This window comes from Triticum dicoccoides, chromosome 6A, assembly GCF_002162155.2.
Source record: "Triticum dicoccoides isolate Atlit2015 ecotype Zavitan chromosome 6A, WEW_v2.0, whole genome shotgun sequence".
Classification (NCBI taxonomy): domain Eukaryota; kingdom Viridiplantae; phylum Streptophyta; class Magnoliopsida; order Poales; family Poaceae; genus Triticum; species Triticum dicoccoides.
This window is the reverse complement of record NC_041390.1, coordinates 617,953,422-617,973,465: the sequence shown is the minus strand read 5'-3', so window position 1 is coordinate 617,973,465 and position 20,044 is coordinate 617,953,422. Positions and strand designations below refer to the sequence as shown.

At 47.3% G+C, this 20,044-nt stretch overlaps 1 protein-coding gene and 1 non-coding gene across 2 annotated transcripts; both read left to right on the top strand.

Moving 5' to 3' along the window:
• Positions 1–348: 348 nt before the first annotated feature.
• Positions 349–451, top strand: LOC119319703. The gene has a single exon (XR_005154580.1). It is a non-coding gene; the product is annotated as a U6 spliceosomal RNA (small nuclear RNA).
• Positions 452–11,487: 11,036 nt separating this feature from the next.
• Positions 11,488–11,892, top strand: LOC119316141 (putative ripening-related protein 7). Its single transcript, XM_037590490.1, has one exon. The coding sequence runs from the start codon at positions 11,488–11,490 to the stop codon at positions 11,890–11,892; it is 405 nt and encodes a 134-aa protein (XP_037446387.1).
• The last annotated feature ends 8,152 nt before the right edge of the window (positions 11,893–20,044 follow it).

Genomic DNA, 20,044 nt, shown 5'->3' with positions numbered 1-20,044 from the left:
GCCGACAACATGGAGCACGATGTAGTCTTTTCCGAGCATGAACCCTTGGCTGTCATCAATGAACCTGCAACATCCATCATGCCCATTGTAAAATATGTTAGTTTCAGATAAGAAAAGAACTGAACTCTGAACATATGATGTTATCTAAATTCTTACTTTATGGAGTCAAGATTCCAGGAGATGTCATCGGCAGCAAAAAAAGGAAATATATTTCACTGATTTTGGTGTTGCAACAACGTATATACTTTATCACATTATAAGTCCTCACACCATCAACTATGACAAGATCTTTATTAAAAGGCGAAAGGCCACATATTACCAACCAACCATTAAGGTTCATCCGTAAAGGTCCCTTTGGAGACATCCGATAAAATTGGAACGATACAGAGAAGATTAGTATGGCCCCTACGCAAGGATGACACACACAAATCGAGAAAAAAGGTTCATCCTTAAAGGAACATGAAATTACACATATATGTGAGTTTAAGATGATCCCTCCGGTAGTCATGACCATCGTGATCAGAGGATGTTGGAACCTGTGCCATCTGCTGCCGGTTATGGCCACCGGTGACATAGAGATCGAGAAGGATGTGTGTGTCAAGGCGGTGGCTAGCCACAACCCTGACCAGTTGGACGTCCGATACAAGAACAAACTGCCCAGTGTTTCCGTCCTCAGATAGTAAGTATGCATGCACGTTGATGATTCCATCTCTGTTTTTTTTCTACACTACCACTGATGGCATTTGGATTTAGTTAATCAACCCTTTTCGTTGCGTTATCATTTCACACTTGCTGTCTAGGTGAATTCTGCACCGATGTGTTTCTTCCACCGTGACATGGAGTTGGATGGATAGTTGTGCTCCTATGGTTGCTGCTACTGCTGCATGCGCTTGGCTTTTTCGTGTGCTCCCGTGGATAGCCAGACACCGCCGGGTTCATGGATGGCTGTTCAATGCAAACATGGAAGGGAAAGCTTCAGCCTTCAGGTGCGTCGGCCCTCACACGGTAGATCCCCTGTCACTGCTTTTGTGGTGTGTTGTTGTGTTAGGCTTTAGTGAGCTTTTGGTGGCTCTGGAATAAGAAGCTGACTGGCATGTGCTTGTGTCTACATGCCCAGACTTTGCGGATGTGTGTGCCAAGTGTGGCTTTGCTGCTGAGTTGGCTTGCATCCACCTGGCCGCGCACAGTGCATGCTTCTGTGGATTGTTTGATACACCAGTAGTAAATTGAGCAGCAGCCTATACTGTATCTATGTGGCTGCAGTGTGAGTGTGAGTCTGGTTCTCTCCTCTTACAAGTGTTTGCCATGTATTTGAAGTGAACCGAGAAGCATCTGTGTGTGTGATACAGGCTGTGCGTTTCTTAAATATGTGCTTAAAATGGACAGCTACCTGTGATTGTGAAGTTGGTCGCGACATTTCTTATCTGGTTGCAAAGCATACTTTCCCATCTTGGTGTTCATTCTCTCGGAGTCTTGAAATGTAGTGTTTAGCAAGTGCTATTTCACAGCTTTTTGGACAAGCAAGTTTAGTCAGAGCTCATTTACAATTACAGACATGCTGCCGTCGCTCAAGTTTGCAGCAAGACTGCCCCTCTAGTTTTTTGCTCTTGCTGCATGCATGTGTGTTAGTACTTCAGAGTTGTAATCATGTTTGCCTCGGTGCAAGAGAAGCAGAGGAAGAAAAGGCCAAACTCTCGTCTCCTGTATTTTCTTGTGTGAAGCAGCCGAGAGAAAGAGATTAGAGTTTGTTTTGTGTGCAGGCTTGGACGTGTTGTTTGGAGGCATGCAAATGTGCAGCTACGTCCGTCGTTTTTTCCGCAAGTATGCAAATATATATAAACAAGAGCCTAGAAGAGAAAGCACACATGGCGAACACACGATATATTACAAACGCGAGCTATCAGGGGCCCGCTCAACCGCCATGGCGAACACCACCAAGGTCGTGTCCGTCTTTGGCATTCTTGTTTTCCTGCAGATATCATGGGTTGCCGGGCAGATCTACACATTCTCAGCGGTGATGTCGGTGAACGGCTTCGACAAAGGGGAGGAGGGCGGGCCGGCGAGCTGCGACCGCCAGTACCACAGCGACGACCAGTTCCTAGTGTCACTGGGTTCGATGTGGTACGGGTCAGGCAACCGGTGCGGCAAGACGATCCACATCAGGAGCGCTGATGGGCACTGTGTGGTGGCCATGGTCGTGGACGAGTGCGGCCGTGAGAGCGGCTGCAGTGAGAACGAGATCAGCACGTCGGCAGCTGTGTGGAGGGCCTTCGGGCTCGACACCAATGTTGGCGAGGTGTTCGTTAGTTGGTTGGATACTAACTGAAACTATTGTGTTTGTTTGAAGATGACCAGATGAGATTGTTCACAGTAAATGGAGTGGTCTGCTTTAAACTTCCAAGTCTTTAGCTGGGTTGCATGGATGAAATCCTTAATGTGTGAACGGCGTTCCTGCCTTCATGGAAGTATGTACTTTTTTTCCTGTTCTTCCAAAAAGAGGGTAAACCCCTGTGCTCTGCAATAGGTGGTGCATACATCCTACAAAGTATCAACTGAAACGATTGTTCGTAACCGGCTGCATGTCAACTTGAAATGGTTGTCTATATTGAAGAATAAGATTGTTCACGGTAAATTGGGTCGTCCACTTTGAACTGTATGCATGAAATCCTTAATTTGTCAAAGTTGTTACTACACGCACCTGTTTGGATCTTGCCCACGTTCATCTTTGTAGTGAAATACTATTAACTAATTAACATGTACTTGGGAGTTTGTTTATTGCGCGCGTAAACTCCTGGAGTAAAAAATCAAGATTTAGTCCATCTTTTTCTCAACAGAGTGAGTGCATCCGGGAGTAAAAATGAATATATCATCTCACTCTGTAGAATGCACCTTATTGAGAGAAAGAGGAAGCACCAGTTCCCTAAGAGCAGCTCTAGCAAAAAATGGATGAAGCCCCAAAAAATGCAGCCCAAACCGTCCAAGCCATCGCTAAAGATCGACATTGTCCAGAAAATCCTCCACATCATCTATAATTGGACATCATCGAGGCGTCATCCAAACTCCAACAACTCGCTTCGAGGGCTCCCTCACACTACCTTCAAGAGCTGTTTGAGACCGACGAAGTTGCCACACCATCCCCGCAAGATGTCATGCGCCACTCCACCACCGTCGATGCCCGATCTGGCCACCACACGTGGCCTAGGCTTTGGATCCAGCCACCTGGGTGATGGCTCAAAGCGGAAAAAATCCCGGAATTTTTTATGGAATCAAACATGACCAAGTATTGCACTCTTATAAAAAGATTAAATAGGAAATGACTTTTACTGTATCCGGGGTCAAAGATTTCCCAAAAATGCTAGATAGAAGTACTATTCATGCTATATTGTCGTCATAAATTCATTTTTTTTTGCCCTGAAGTCAACGAGAATTATTCCTTGGCCGAAATTTTTATATGAGTACAATACCTAGTCATATTTGGTTCAAAAATACATCCACGATTTTTTGACTTTTTTTGAAGTATTAAATTATTTTTGAATATAGGGGGGGTGGAGCACCCGAGTGCTCCTAATCCGCTTCCATATCCCCCCTCTCTATTGAATGCGCTGTACTAAAAAAAGAGGGGAGCATTAATTTCCTGAGGCAAGAACAACTTGTTGCCATAGCTAGAGTAGGTTCTTTTACAATGCACTTGATATATCGTGCACGCCCTCATTTTCCGTTGTTGCTTCGAAATTTGTGCTACATTTTTTTTTTGGTTTTGCTGGCAAAGATTCTCTTGTTTCAGAGTATTAGATAATTTTCTCTATGTTTTTTTGTGTCAAAAAATGTATCATAATGTTTTGTTATTACATATCAACAAATAAGAGTGCACTTGTTTAAGTGTGGATTTTCTGTTACACAACAAGACATTATGTTGCATCTGGACAAGGGAAAAAAAATCTGCCAAGTTATTATATAATATCCTCAAACAAGAAATTTTTTGTCTTAACAAAAAAAAGTATTACAAATCTCAATGCATCGAAAGACGGCGGATGCGTATAGTATATTACATGCATGATAGAATACCATTCGTTCTTCGTTGCCGTAGCTCTGTGCATTCCAAAAACCGTGGTCTCAGCAATGCAAGAGTCTGCGAAAGCAGGACATGAGAGAGTCCTTAATTCGTCTAAAGGCTTTGACGAGCGGCACGAGGGCGCGCATGCACATGTGTAACTACGTCCATCACTTTGTCAGCATGCTGCAGCAAGAGCCTATATATAGAAAGCACACAACTACCAGGGCAAGCCAATTGCAAGCTATCTTATAGACTCAATTATACAAATGGCGAGCACTACCAAAGCCGTGGTGATCTGTGGCATTCTAGTTTTCCTGCAGGTGTGGTTTGCCGCGGGGGATGTCTTAGACACCCCGGCGGTGATGTCGTTGAACGGATTCCAGCAAGGAGAGGAGGGTGGACCCGCGAAGTGCGACGGTCAGTACCACAGCGACAGCCTCTTACTGGTGGCGATGACTTCGGCGTGGTACGGGCCCGGCCGGTGCGGCAAGGTGATCAGCATCAAGAGCACTGGCGGGATCACCGTGCAGGCCGTGGTCGTGGACGAATGCGACACAGACAACGGCTGCGGCACCACCGAGATAAGCACGTCGGCCGGCGTGTGGCATGCCTTCGGGCTTGACACCAGCGTCGGCGAGGTGCCTGTCACCTGGTCGGACGTCTAGTTGAAACAGTTGTTTTTGCAATTGTGCTGGTAAAACGTGTCATCTGCTTTCAGTTTCAATGTCTTTCCCCAATGAAATAACAAACTACATGCATACGTACATGCATGATGTGTGCCAATAATATGCTTATATGTAAGTGTCAACCATTGTAAGTTTGTTTGTGACGGTATAAGTCACTGTATGTAAGATGATCTCATGCTAGTCTTCGATGAGCAATATACTTCCACATCCTCTGCTAAGTTTGATCGGTGTTTTTCTCCTTACATAATTACAAGTTCTGCTAAATTCTGTGTTCTCTTTTTTTTCCTGTAGTGTTTAAATGAAAGTAGCATTAATTCTTACTTCCCCAAAAAATTAAAATTAAAATTGTGCTAGGAAAATACTGACGGGATGATTTAGGTGCAAGTACACCAGTAAAGAATATCATCTTACCATAATCTATGCTAATGAAGTAACAATGTAACGTTACATGGGTATATAAGAAACACACACTGGGAATAACATGTACACATGTTTACATCGATCGCCAAATAGGAATAACTTCCTTTAAATTTCCATAACATTACAGTACAACTAGGAAGTCCCCCGCAAAAAAAAAAGTGTGGACGCATGCAATGGCATGTCCAAAGAAAACAAAACTAAATCTATTGGTACAAAACAACATGGGTGCTTGGATTGTCCCATGCGACAACCTCAGAGAAAAAGAGGGCATGCACCAAAGAAATGCTTGACAAAAAGACATGTGGATGCACAGGTCACATATGGATTGTCATGCAGTGCATCTTTTCATTCCGCATTTCAATTGTTGTTAATTAGCCTATGGCAATAAATTCTTTTTTGCTATTGTAGTTTGCCAGACATGATGAAAAACACTAACGCACCATTTGGAACAAAGAAATCTCATAAGAATGAAAACATATAGGAAATTTTCCAATGGTGCCCCTTTTCTGGAGCAACCTGAAGTTGCTCCGCCTTTTCACATAGAAGAAGAGAACGGGCCAGTTAATAAGAAAAATTGGCTGAAACCTTATACAATGCTACACACAAAGCAACTTCGAGGCTACACACCATCCGAGACGACAAATCTACGACCCCATGGCCAGAGACGACACACTAAAATACCATGACAAATTCCAAAGCCGCTGCTCCGGCTTCCACACCGGCCCTGAGGACACACACTTGCCTAGTCGATGACTTTGCCGCTCAAGCGACCAAAACCAACACCCAACATGCCGAAGATTTCTGGAGTCGCCACTCTGACGTCCAAACCAGCCCCAAGACCGCAAACCAGCCTAGTTGATGGCTCCACCCCCCAAGCCACCAAAATAAACGTCCAATGAACAATACATTTCTGAAGCAGACGCTCTTACTTCCACACTGACCGAGAGGCCACGCACTCGCCTAGCCAACGCCGAAGCTGCAAAGCCTCATTAGGTACTGCCAGTGGACAAAAGGCCGGACCTCAACGGCGTCACCCCAAGGGGAAAGCGACGGGGAACACTGCTGACGTCCTCTCTGATGAAGAATGAAGCTTGAGTTTTCACCATGAGGGCCTGAGACCGAAATAACGAGGGAGGTGAATGGGCTCCAATTAAAGCCTCCAAGGAGGGATGGATGTCCTAGGACGCCGCTCATGCCGTCGTCAAATGAGGTCGAGCTGGTTTTTACCTGGAGCTCACCAAACCCACCGTCACCATGGCTCGCCCAGCCAATCGCCAACAACAACTTGCTGACAAATATCGCCATAGCCATGTGTCCAGACACACTAGACAGCTCGCCGCCAACCACCACCAAGTTTCCCGTGAAACCACCAAAGCGCATCACACCGCCACAGGATACCGCCAAGCATGAGCACTGCCATGCCTCTAACCTCCATGCTACCGCTCCAGCTAATTTCAGTCCAGTTGTAAAATATGCAACTATAAAACTGTTCATAGCTATTATTGTATCCAGTGGTTGGAATCTGATGCTGCTAGATATACATATTGTGTTCTTACATGGTGTTGTAGAAGAGAAGATCATTATGAGGTAACCACCATGTTTTGAGGATGACAAGGTACCAACAAACATATGAAAATTGAACAAGGCTCACTATGGCTTGAAACAAGTTGCACGAGCATGGTACTCTCGTATAAGCTGATGATATTATAGTAGCAAGCTCCTCTCCGTCTGCTTTTTTTAGAAAATGAGGATGACCCCCGATCTCTGCATCTGGGAGATGCATACGGCCATGTTATTGATTATTCTCAAGGACCTTACAAAGTATTACAAATAATATACCTGAATCCACCATCTTGGCAACATATGCCTCTACTCCTATCCATATGATGAAGGGATGCTAGCTGGGCCACTATCCAAACCACTCACCCAGGCCTAACATCAAAAGCCGGAAGCCCCAACCGAGCCACATACCGGGTCTGGGGCATGCTACCTCTTGAGCACTTGCGTTGGTTTTCTCTTGAAGAGGAAAGGGTGGTGCAGCAAATTATCATAAATATTTCCCTCAGTTTTTAAGAACCAAGGTATCAATCCAGTAGGAGGCTATGCGCGAGTCCCTCGCACCTACACAAAACAAATAAATCCTCGCAACCAACGCGATAAGGGGTTGTCAATCCCTACACGGTCGCTTACGAGAGTGAGATCTGATAGATATGATAAGATAATATTTTTGGTATTTTTATGATAAAGATGCAAAGTAAAATAAAAGCAATGAAAATAAATAAGTATTGGAAGATAAATATGATGAAGATAGACCCGGGGGCCATAGGTTTCGCTAGTGGCTTCTCTCAAGAGCATAAGTATTTTACGATTGGTGAACAAATTACTGTTGAGCAATTGACAGAATTGAGCATAGTTATGAGAATATCTAGGTATGATCATGTATATAGGCATCACGTCCGAGACAAGTAGACCGACTCCTGTCTGCATCTACTACTATTACTCCACACATCGACCGCTATCCAGCATGCATCTAGAGTATTAAGTTCAAGAGAACAGAGTAACCCTTAAGCAAGATGACATGATGTAGAGGGATAAATTCATGCAATATGGTAAAAAGACCCATCTTGTTATCCTCGATGGCAACAATACAATATGTGCCTTGCTGCCCCTACTGTCACTGGGAAAGGACACCGCAAGATTGAACCCAAAGCTAAGAACTTCTCCCATTGCAAGAAAGATCAATCTAGTAGGCCAAACCAAACAGATAATTCAAAAAGACTTGCAAAGATAACCAATCATACATAAAAGAATTCAGAGAAGATTCAAATATTGTTCATAGATAAACTTGATCATAAACCCACAATTCATCGGTCTCAACAAACAAACCGCAAAAGAAGATTACATCGAATAGATCTCCACGAGAGAGGGGGAGAACTTTGTATTGAGATCCAAAAAGAGAGAAGAAGCCATCTAGCTAATAACTATGGACCCGTAGGTCTGAGGCCAACTACTCACACTTCATCGGAGAGGCTATGGTGTTGATGTAGAAGCCCTCCGTGATCGATGCCCCCTCCGGCGGAGCTCCGGAACAGGCCCCAAGATGGGATCTCGTGGATACAGAAAGTTACGGCGGTGGAATTAGGATTTTGGCTCCGTATCTGATCATTTGGTGGTACGTAGGTATATATAGGAGGAAGAAGTACGTCCGTGGAGCAACAGGGGGCCCACGAGGGTGGAGGATGCACCTGGGGGGAGGGGGGTAGGCGCGCCCCCCTACCTCATGGCCTCCCTGTTGGTTGCTTGACGTAGGGTCTAAGTCTCCTGGATCTTGTTCATTCCAAAAATCATGTTCCCAAAGATTTTATTCCGTTTGGACTCCATTTGGTATTCCTTTTCTTTGAAACCCTAAAATAGACAAAAAAACAGCAATTCTGGGCTAGGCCTCCGGTTAATAGGTTAGTCCCAAAAATAATATAAAAGTGTATAATAAGCCCAATAATGTCCAAAACAGTAGATAATATAGCATGGAGCAATCAAAAAATATAGATACGTTGGAGACGTATCAGGGCACAATCCGGTCAGACGCACTCGTGTGTCGTCGCCGCCATCTTCCATAGGTCCGTCTTCAGATCATATTGAGGCTTCTACCTTGTCTGGCCACTCTGCCATCGACATCACCATGACGCCAGGCAGCTACCTCCTCCTGCACGAGTCCATCTCCGCGCATCGGATGCCGAGCCTCCACAGCGCCATGCCGCCGATCTCCGCCGCCATCAATGTGTGAGATGAAGTACCACTCCACCATCGCCCTAGCCATCACTTGCTCCAAAACGATGCCCCCAGGAGGGAAAGCGATAAAACGCCATCATTGTCCGATCCGGAAGACCCGGATCTAGGGTTTCCCCCGGAGCATCCCGAGCCTGATGACGCGCGACGATGTCTCGACAAGGGAACGTCATCTAAGACGCCGTCATCATCCGACATGACCATAGTCGGCGCGATTTTCATCGGCAGTTGCTCCACCAGACGTGCGCCACCGACGTCGCTGGTCCCTTCAACCGGAGTAAACTCCAAAATGATACCCTAAAGAGGGACTATGACGCAAAATTGCCGTCATCGCTCGATCCCAAGGAGATCTAGGGTTTCCCCCGGAGATGCCCGCGCTGTCAAGGATCAGACAAGGGTAGAATCCCGGCGGATCTGCCCGGCTGCCGACGAGTCACACCCGCCACCGTGTCGACGGCAGACCAGCGATCAAGGCCCACGCTTAGGCATAGATCCGGCCGCGCCGCCGCGAACCGATCCGGTCACGCCGCCGCCGTCCCTGGCGACCGCGACGCACCAGATCGCGAGGCCTCCTGCCGTGGGGGAGCGAAGTCGCCGAAGCGCCGCCATGCTCCGGCCCCGGGGCGCCGGGCCGTGCCAGCCCCACCCGAGCGAGAGGGCCCGAGTCCCCGCCACCGCCGGCGACGACCAGACTTCGCCTGGCCGCGCCCTTGGGCGGCGGCGAGGGAGGAGGAGGAGGAGGAGTGGGGAGGGCCGGCCGACGGGATCTGGGGGCCTCCCGGCCGCCCACGCGAGGGGCGACTCGGGAGGGGAGAGGGGCGGTATCTTGTGTCTTGATCAGCGAACTATTCTTCCTTTTGTTGCGTAGTGGTACGCCTGTGTCCTCTCCATCTGCTACTAGTGACTTGTTAACATATCTAAATTCAGAATTTGTCTTAAAAGATTTTTGGTGACTTGAAATATTTTTTGGGCATAGAAGTTAACAAAATTCAAGATGGCATAATTCTGAAGCATGAAAAATATGCCACTGACATTTTGACAAGGATTGGTATGAAGGACTGCACGCCTTCATCTACACCATTAGCTCCTACAGAAAATCTACCAGTTCATGAAGGAGAACCATTTGAACCAGAATATAGAACAAACTATAGAAGCATTGTACGTGCCCCTTCAGTACTTAACTCTGACTACGCGCCCTTCAGTACTTAACTTTGACAGGCCCTGCTCTTTCAGTTTTTGTCAACAAAGTATGCCAATATTTACATGCACCCACGTCAATACATCGGACAACTGTCAAAAGAATCTTGAGATATGCAATGTATACACTAGGGACTGGATTGACCATCAGAAAGTCTCGGTTTACATTGATCGGTGCCTTTCTCAGATGCTCTGATTGGGCATGCTGCACTAATGACAGAAAATCTACAGGTGGGTTTGCAGTGTTTTTGGGATCTAATCTTGTTTCTTGGGGTGCCAGAAAACAAGCTACTGTATCAAAGTCAAGTATTGAAGTTGAGTACAAGTCTCTTGCTAATGCTATTGCTTAAGTTGCTTGGTTTGCTTGATAAACTTCATTTTTTTTGCGAGGGATGACCTTGGTATTAATTTTGAATCATACACTATGCCTTTGGTGTAATAACTTGGGAGCAACCTATCTATCTGCAAATCCAGTGTGTCATGCAAGAGCAAAATACATTGAGATAGACTTCTACTTCGTCCTAGAGAGAGTGGCTAATGGGTTTACATAACCTCCACCAAGCCATTTGAAGAATTCAAGCATAAACTCAACTTAGATGCATTGTCATTAAGGGAGGGTGTTAGGAGATACGTTCGGGAATTGTCTAGAGTCTTCTAGAAGAGTAATTGTATACGGTTTGGTTGAGATAAAACCAAACCACATTCCTTTCTATCTCTAGCTGTTTCATATATAGCAAGTCCTGTATTCCCGTTCAACTTGTATATATGCAGTTCAGGGATAAGCCCCTCCGTATAAATATACATCACGCGGCACCCTACGGGGTGTGAGACGCTTTCCCGATCCTTAGGCCCTTGATTATCTTTGTAGTAGAGTAGTATTAGTTGGCTTGACCTTGGGAGTTTGTTTATTGCCCGGAGAAATATGCATGAATATATCGATATATACTGAACTTAGAAGTTTAGTTGTAGCGTAATATATCCCCACTCTGTACAAAATACCATTTATTGAGAATAAAGGGCGCACTAGTTACCTATGACATGTTGCCGTGGCTCACTGCGACCCTGCCTCCATGAACTCCAAAAATAAGCGTGGCCTCAACGATGCAAGAGTCTGTGTGAGCAGGGGATGAGAGAGTCCTTACTTTGATAGGCTTGGACGACGAGTTCACACGATCGAAGGGGCGCGCATGCATGCGTACATATGTAACCTCGTCCCTCGCTTTGTCCGACAGGCTGCAGCACGAGGTTATATAAAGAAACTGCCCCAGCCATTGATAGAAAGCACACATCCAAGGCAAGCCAAGTGCATGCTAGCTCACAAACACAAGACCTAGCTCAGTTACCATGGCGAACACCACCAAGTCTGTGGCGATTCTCAGCCTTTTTGTTTTTCTGCAGGTGTGGTGCGCCGCCGGCCAAGTCCACGACACCCCGGCTGTGATGTCGGTGAATGGCTTCGAGCAAGGAGAGGAGGGTGGGCCGGCGACGTGCGACGGCCAGTACCATAGCGACGCCCTCTTCCTGGTGTCGATGACCTCCAAGTGGTACGGGCCCGGCCTACGGTGCGGCAAGAAGATCGGCATCCGTAGCTCGGACGCGCTTTATGTGGAGGCCATGGTCGTGGACGAATGCGACACAGAGAACGGATGCGGTGACAACGAGATCAGCACGTCGGCCGCCGTGTGGAAGTTCTTCGGGCTTGACACCAATGTCGGCGAGGTGACTGTCACCTGGTCAGATGTAAACTGAAACATGCATGACGGTAAGTCGGCCATCTGTTGCCAACCACAAAAATCTGCTTACCCGCCTTCACGGCGCCTCGGCGGAGTACCTAGCTGAATAAAACAATAGTAAACTACATTCGTGCATGCCGGATAATCTATCTACTTATATCCAAGTGTTGATCAATGTAACGTTTGTAATGATGTAAGTCAGCCTGTCAGTGTATGTAAGATGATGCCAGTTTGCTAGTCCGTGCTGAGCAATGCATACCCAGCATTCCAGCAATATATATACTTCAACATATATCTTCTCGCCAATTTGGTCTGTATTTTCTTCTTTATAACTGTTCTCTCAAATTTCTCTCCTCCCACATAAAGTCAGCTAGGTTTCTCTCCCTTCTCTGACAAGGGCACTGACTACACTGTCCATCTTACGGCCGCATAGACTATCTGCTGCTGATGTTTCTTTTCCTACTTTTGGTGTTTAAGTGCTTTCAACCGGATAAGATGCTTATGCTCACATTCTATGTACCAAACATTTCCCAGACTTCGGTATGGCTTTGAAATTATGGAATATATAAGGTAGACAGCGGCCTGCATTTTATCCCCCCCCAAAAATATACTGTCCTTCCGATGTGTACTCTCTTTTCCTCAAGGTCTTTATCCCAGTGGTGACGTTGAGGTGCTGATGACATCGTCGCGGTGATGGAATAAGTCGCCACAGTCCCCTCCCCGTTCTGACGGTGTTCGTTCCGATGCAGATGGTGGGTTTGTGGGAGTCTGATCCCATGGATCCGGGCAACAAAATATAACGGGGGGTGTGATGGCAGGCCGTACCTGTTGATTTATATTAGCTTGATCAGATAAGTTACACGGTTTGGTACATGTTTAAGCAAACTAGAACTTGCATCTCAAGTCTTATCTACAATAGAGAGAAACTAAGTATAGTACTTTTACAGGTTTTAATTTCAGCATCCTAAACTAAGTAGTACATCTCTAGGATATATATACATGTACATTTACAGGTATTAATTTCAGCATCCTCTCTCAACCTCAACCTATAGAAGTGTCTTTGTAAACCTGTCTACAATATGACCCCACGTGTATTCAATAATTTATTTGCCACGCTCTCGCAGAAAACTGATAGTGCACTTCAATGTGCTTCGTTCTGGCATCGAACACTACATTTTCTAACAAATACGTTGCACAAAGATTATCACACCTTACTATTTCTGCTTTAGGACGAACTAGCGTACAATCCTCACTTTGTTGCGGGTATTATCCAATTCTTTTAGTAAATTTTAAATTTAGAAAAAGTGCATAAGAAATGTTACTTTTTAGTAGTTTAGTGTTCAGGCCAGTCTGTTGGAAATAATCTTGACATGTACTCGCCGAAACAACAGCCTTGAGATAAAGTAAACGCAAGCAAGAGCTCGCCCGGTAATTACGATGGCGAACACGAACAAGGTCGTGGCAATCTTAGGCGTTATTGTGTTCCTGCAGGCTGTATCATGCACCGTCGCCCTGCACACCGCTGATCCAGTGACGTCCGTCGCCGGCGTCCAGGCAGGAACGATGACAGTCGAGTATGAAGAAGGAGAGGAGGGCGGCGGGCCGGCAACGTGCAACGGCATATACCACAGCGACGGAGATTTCCTGACGATGCTTCCTACGGAGCTGTACGCGGGCGGGAGCCTGTGCAACAAGTTCATAGGCATCACGAGCACGCAAACCGGGCACAGCGCGAGGGCCATGGTTGTGGACGTGTGCGATCACTGCGGGGACTTAATGGAAAAACGAGTCATCTTTGGAGTTGGATCTGCACGTAATTAATGGAAAAACGAATTACCCAGTCTATTCAGCAAATAAATCTAGTCGCACACAATGAAAGTATGTAAGATGTTAGACATACATATCTCTATGATCTTCCTATGACGGAGGATATTGCTGGATTTGCAGCAACTGCATGCATGTCATAGACAGATCAAGCAGATTCCTCTCCTGAATGGAGTCAGGAGAATAATACGGATGGACATACTTGCAACTTTGCAGAAACCGGTTCAACATTATGTGAATCGTACAATAATTTTGGAATGTGTAGGTACTAACCCGGTCGAATTGATTCCCATGCTTATCTCCGGATCCATGTCGACGCCGCCACGAAATGTATTGTTCCCCCTGTCGAAGCCGCCAGGAACAGAGTAAGGTTAGCGAAGAGCTATGCCTCGCTTCAATGCTATGGCCTAGACAACATCTATCGCCACAACTAACAATACTGTATTGAATTTAATGGTATGCAACATGTACAGATGTACACATGGGTTGCGCTTCGGTACACAACGCGCCTATACATGTTGACCGACGAATACTGCACGAATCTCATCGCTATATTATGTGATATCCACCTACCCTGTAGAAACCCGGACCACTAGAAAAACCACTCTCAAGGTTACTTCCCAAAAGTATTGCAAAAGCGCTTGTTGACCTCCAATCATCTTGACAACCTTCTCAATCTGCATCAGAGAGATGGCGGGCTTGTGAGAGTGTGATCCCATGGATCCAGGCAATAAAATATATGGGCGGTGTGATGGCAGGCCGTACTTGTTGATTTATATTAGCTTGATCAGATAAGTTACACAGTCTGGTACATGTTTAAGCAAACTAGAACTTGCATCTCAAGTCTTATCTACAATAGAGAGAAACTAAGTAGTACTTTTACAAGTTTTAATTTCAGCATCCTAAACCAAGTAGTACATCACTAGGATATTGGGGTGATGTATGCTCAGTGTGTTGCTCTGTCCATAGTTGTAAGATTAGCGTGCTGGGAACTTATCCAAACTAGTCCTTTCAAGATTTAAGATGTATCTCGTTCAGTATATCCTTTATAAATTCTAGGATTTCTGATGTATTAAATTGTTGCTGACTTGATGCATGCACTGTGCTTTCAGATGCACGACAGCGACGGTCTGGCGCCATTGAGATTGTTGACACAAGCATGACGATGCCGCAAAGGCGCCGAGGAGGGAAGCACCTCCTAGATCCGATATTTGCAAGCACCAAGATGAAATGGCTAGGCGAGCCGGCCGCCTAGACATGTTAATTTGTGCATTGTTTGTTGTTTTCTGGCGGAGTGCTGCTAATTGTTGACATAGGTGGTGATATAGTGTTGTGTACATACATAAAAAAAAATCCTTGGTTGTTGCCTGCCGCTCTCTTTGTCGGCTGGCTGGTGGTGTTGCTCAAAGTGTTGGGAGGCTGGTGGTATTGAACTGCTCATGAACTAGCTAAGCTAGTGCTGAAAGAAAATCAAATATCCCTGTTTTATGTACGAATGCAATGCAGTTAATTCTTCAGTGGAAGGTTTGAATAGCTGCTGCAAATTTCCAGTTAGACATTGTGTGGATGAATCTCTTTAATGGGGACTTTGGAATTAAGGGGCCTATCTGCAGGTGGTTGGTTTAATCAGAATCAGGATGAGATGAGCCACTATATTTTGAACTGAGTGTGCATAATATTTTGTAGCTGGCTCATGAACTAGTTATGTTTGAAAATCAACATGCATATCATATCATATTAGATAGTTTATGCTTTTGGCAGCAAATCTGATGGAAGTAAATTACTCTCTTGGTGAAATTGTCTTGATTATTTATGCCCAAACCATAAACACAAGATAAAATTTACGAGTTTTTGGACACCGGCGTGCGAGTGATGAGCCGAAGAAATGAACAACCTTGTAAGAAAGAACCGGATTATTGGTAAAATGGCCTTAGTCATTGACCTTAATTTATTTATTGTCTTTCCTGTATCACTTATTTTATTTATTTAGCTATTATCAACCTGCAGAATTGGGCTAGCAAGTAGGGTGCAGCCGCAAAGAGCGCTAACAAATCTAGGAAACAGTCACTGGAAACAACGCCAGGTAATCTTGGAAACATGCACCACAAAGATTGCCAGCCAGCCGGCCAACCATGAGAAACATGTGCCTCGTAATTCTTCTTTCGAGTAAAACAATGAATGCACGTCTATACTGAAAAAGGCTTTTGACCCGTTTTATATATAAAGTAAAGATCATCAACAACCCGGTATAAACGCATTGCCACCAAAACACACGCACACACCCAAGGCAGGATACATAGCGCTGAGCACAGCAACACCACCCCTAGCACTACAAGAGCAACCGGGGGCCTCGACAGTGACCACGCCAATGCAAAGAGATGAAGCTACATATGACGAACCGTAGGCTCCAAGGCAATGCCTTCAGGAAGCTTACGACACTGAAGCGCCGACACCGCCCGATCCAAGGATCAGAGTTTCCCCTGGGTCAACACGACGGACAATGAGAGCCATGGCGACGCCTTCAAGAAAGGAATGAGTTTCGCCACTGCCGGTCCGTCCGAAGTTAGAACATGTTTTCACCTCGGCCAATATGCACCGCCACCGAACGTCACATCCCGGCTACCACGCCGTCCACACGGTCATGGTCACCGGACAGAACCAAGCCCGGGCTCTTCCCAAGAGCACCGTGCTACCACCACCAGGGCCGCCGCCCTGCCCTCCAAGACCTTGACACCACCTCACCCGAAGCTCGCCGCTACCCTCGCCAAAGAGAGGAGCGGAAAGGTCCCGCCTTTCGCACCCCTGAGCGGTCCCCAGTGTCGAGACCTACCAGGCCGGCCAAAACTGGCCTCCATCGATCCGTCCAGCGACATCGGGCACGAGACGAGGCCGGTCCTGCTGCCGGGCGCGAGACGAGGTTGGTTCTGCTGTCGGGCGCGAGACGAGGTCGGTTCTGTAGCCGGGCGCGAGACGAGCTCGGTCCTGCTGCCAGAAACGAGACGGGCTCGGTCCTGCAGCACCGGGCACGAGACGAGCGATGGACCGCAACTGGGAGAGCTCCAGCCCTTCGACAAAAGTAACGTCGGACGACGAGGGAGGATTGAAGGCCGCCACAAGCAGCCTACGAGCGAGCCGACGCTGAAAGAAACCAACCGCCGCCGCACTGACCTGCCATCGCACGGGCCGCTCACCGACGGCCGACGCCGGAGAGGTCCAGCCGCCGCCGAGGAATGACCCGGCCCACCTCCATGGGCTACCACCACGCCGTAGCAGCCCACATCCAAGCATCGACCTTGAGCCCGCGGCCACCATCCAAGCCTCCCGCCGCCGCCCACGGGCCAGATCCGGGCGGATCTGACCAGTAGCCATGGCACCCCTGCAACAGCGGCCTGCGCGCTGCCGTGGCCACGGACAAAGAAGGCCGTGTCAGTCGCTGCCCACCCACGCGCCGCCCGCCGCCAGGAGCCCGCCAGATCGGGTCTGGGCAGGGCCACTGCCGCCAAGCGCACCCCACCACTGCCGCCAGGCACTCCCCGCCGCTGCCACCGTGAGCGGGAGCCGCTGCCACCGTGAGCGGGATCCACCACCACCGCTATCGCTGCCAAGCAGCCCTCCGCGCCACGGCACAACCGCCAGTGCCACCGCGCCCTGCGAAGCGATGGGACGAGGATCCCCTGACGTGGGATGTCCTGCCATTGAGAGACTGGCACATGGGTCCCATCAAGCACAGGGCCCATCTGTCAGTGACCAAAAGGCAGTGAAAGGTAGGGTTGGCTACGTCAGAGGATCCGTGTCCGAAGCGGTGCGCCCCCGCGCGAATTAAGAGGGCGTCCCGCGCTGCCCGACCCAGCACGAAGAGGAGAGGATGCCCCGCCGCCGCCAACACCCACCGGTCTTTGCCCGGCGACGAGCTCCGGAGGCGGCAGGACGAGAGAAGGGGAGGAGAAGAGTAGAGGGGCGACGGCTAGGGTTTCCCCCGTCGCTCGCGGGGTAGACACCGGGAGGTCCAACCTTTTTCTCTTTTCAATGCGCGCCTATAGGGATGCCCAACAGGTAGACTGGCTTGCGCCAGCTCATCGATCCGCGGCACCGCGGCTTCCTCGTTCTCTCTCTTCATCATGCCTTCTAAGACGGCCGACTATCTCCATGTATGCTAGAGAGAGACATACATCCACATGTGAGGTGCGCGTGTAACTTATGACTTAGGACTTGGCCACGACTGGCAAGAGACCATGCTCTCCTTGTGAGGTGGTTATACTCATTACCCCGTCGATTAATCGTCATTGGTGAATGCTCTGTTGACCCAAGGAACCATGCGCAATCTTGCAGGTCCTCGTTGTCTTGTCCTGGGAGCAGTCTATCTCTCGTGGAAGATATATGCCGGTTCTTTTTGGGTGAGGGAGGTCGCTAGGCCGTCGGAGGAGTGCGGCTTGAGAAGGATGTCGGAGATGGCGTGGGGCGGGGCGGGGCGAGGAGGAAGACATGTGTACGATAACTAAGGCGGGTGGCTGAGGACTGAGATCGCACATGGGTACGATTCCGGGCGCGGCCCGGACGGCGGCGAACTGGAGGTTGGGAGGTGGAGAAATTGATAATTTGGGTGGATCGGAGGTGCAGTGCTGGATGGAGAGGGAGAAGAAGGGAAAACGATGGCCGTACTTGCCGGGGAGGAAGAAGACTCTTGCAGGTTGATCGAGAAGAAGAAAAAAGAAGAGACTCTTGGTTTCCTTGGCTGGTTTTGATTGGTTGGATCGAAAAAAAGGAGTACTAAGTTCGTTCGTTCGTTTTGCAATGGATGGATGGATGGATGAATGAAACGCATGGACGCATGTTTGCTTTGTTGGCTTCGCCGGGCGCGGAACAAACCCATGCATGCATGTTTGGCATGAATGCTTGGCGCGGAATTCGCACGCATACATGGACCTCCATCCATATTCCTCTGCTCGATCGAGGAGCGGGCTTTAATTTGGACGGGAGAGATCGATAGAGAAGCGGGACCCAGGTGGTGTTTGGTTCTTTAGTTTTAGGACTTTTTCTAGTCCCAACTAAAAAGTCTCTAATCCCTAAAAAGGTCCCTCCCTGTTTGTTTTCATAGATTAAAAAATCCCTACTCCTTTCCTAAAGGTTATTAAATGACCATGTTGCCCCTAGTATATAGAAAAATAACAATCAAACAACACTATGGTATAGCGAGCCAATAGGTGCATGAAAGAACATTGTTGGAAAAGTCCCAAAAAGTTCCAAGAAGACTCTCCTTAAAAGTCTTCTTCATTTAGTCTCAAATATCTAGTTTAGTTTCTAAAAAGTCCCTCCCGTTTGGTAAAAAAGTCTTTAAGAGAAATTTTTTTTAATCCCTACATAAAAAAGTCCTTGGAAACAAACAACCCTCCCAATCCCAAGCTATAGACGCATCCTATATATTGGGAAATGATTCGTTTCATCCGGATGATTCCACAGCGCGCGACGGTCGCTTGCTCTGCCGTCCGATCCTGATTAGCTTCTCCCGCGATAGTGTTCCCATGGCCGTTCCGCACGTGCGTGGTTCCCGTGGGCCATAGCTGATTCCTCGTTGACTTTCCGTTACTCCACACATTAGTTGGTGCATTGCTGCCATGTACCCCTTCAAGTCCATGCTACCACTGCCTTTCAACTCACAAGGATGGCACGTGTGGGGCGATTTATCCATACTGCAAGCTGGCCTTCACATGCTGCGAGTCGGATGCTACGTTGCAATGCCGACCGCCATTATCTTTTACTACTGGAAAGTCGGTCACACGAAGCTGGCTACGCGGCCAGCCCTGCTGCAAAGATTTTCTTTTGAGAGAAGTACATATTTCAACTTCGAACTTTTGCCTTAATCTAATTTACAACCCCGAACTTCAATACCGTCTAAATTACAACCCCCAACTCTCAAAACCGGTCAGGATTCAACCCTTCACTACCTCTTGACCGGTTTTGACCAAGTTGACCGGTTTTGACCCGTTGACCAGGTGAACAGTAAATTAAAAAAAATCTTATTTTTTTCACATGGTCAATAGTATTTTTTTTAAGTTACAATTTTTAGCTTGTTTGGACATTTGAGTAGCTCTCAGAAAAAAGACAAATGTGGAGTCTGTGAAACAGTTAACTGTCGTGCACTCTTCGGGCTGATTTTGTTTTTTTGGCTGAGAGCTACTTAGATGTCCGAACACGATGAAAATTGGCACGGACCTCACACATTGATACATCTTCCATGCAAAATATATTCTTTTTTTTTAATTTTTTTGTTTTTCGAATTTACTGTTCAGACGATGAAAAAATCAAAATTATTTTTTGAATTTTTTTACTTTTTAGAATTTACTGTT

Bases quoted from the DNA above. Each gene is read 5' to 3' on its own strand.
- LOC119316141 (XM_037590490.1), top strand. From the start codon at position 11,488: ATGGCGAACACCACCAAGTCTGTGGCGATTCTCAGCCTTTTTGTTTTT.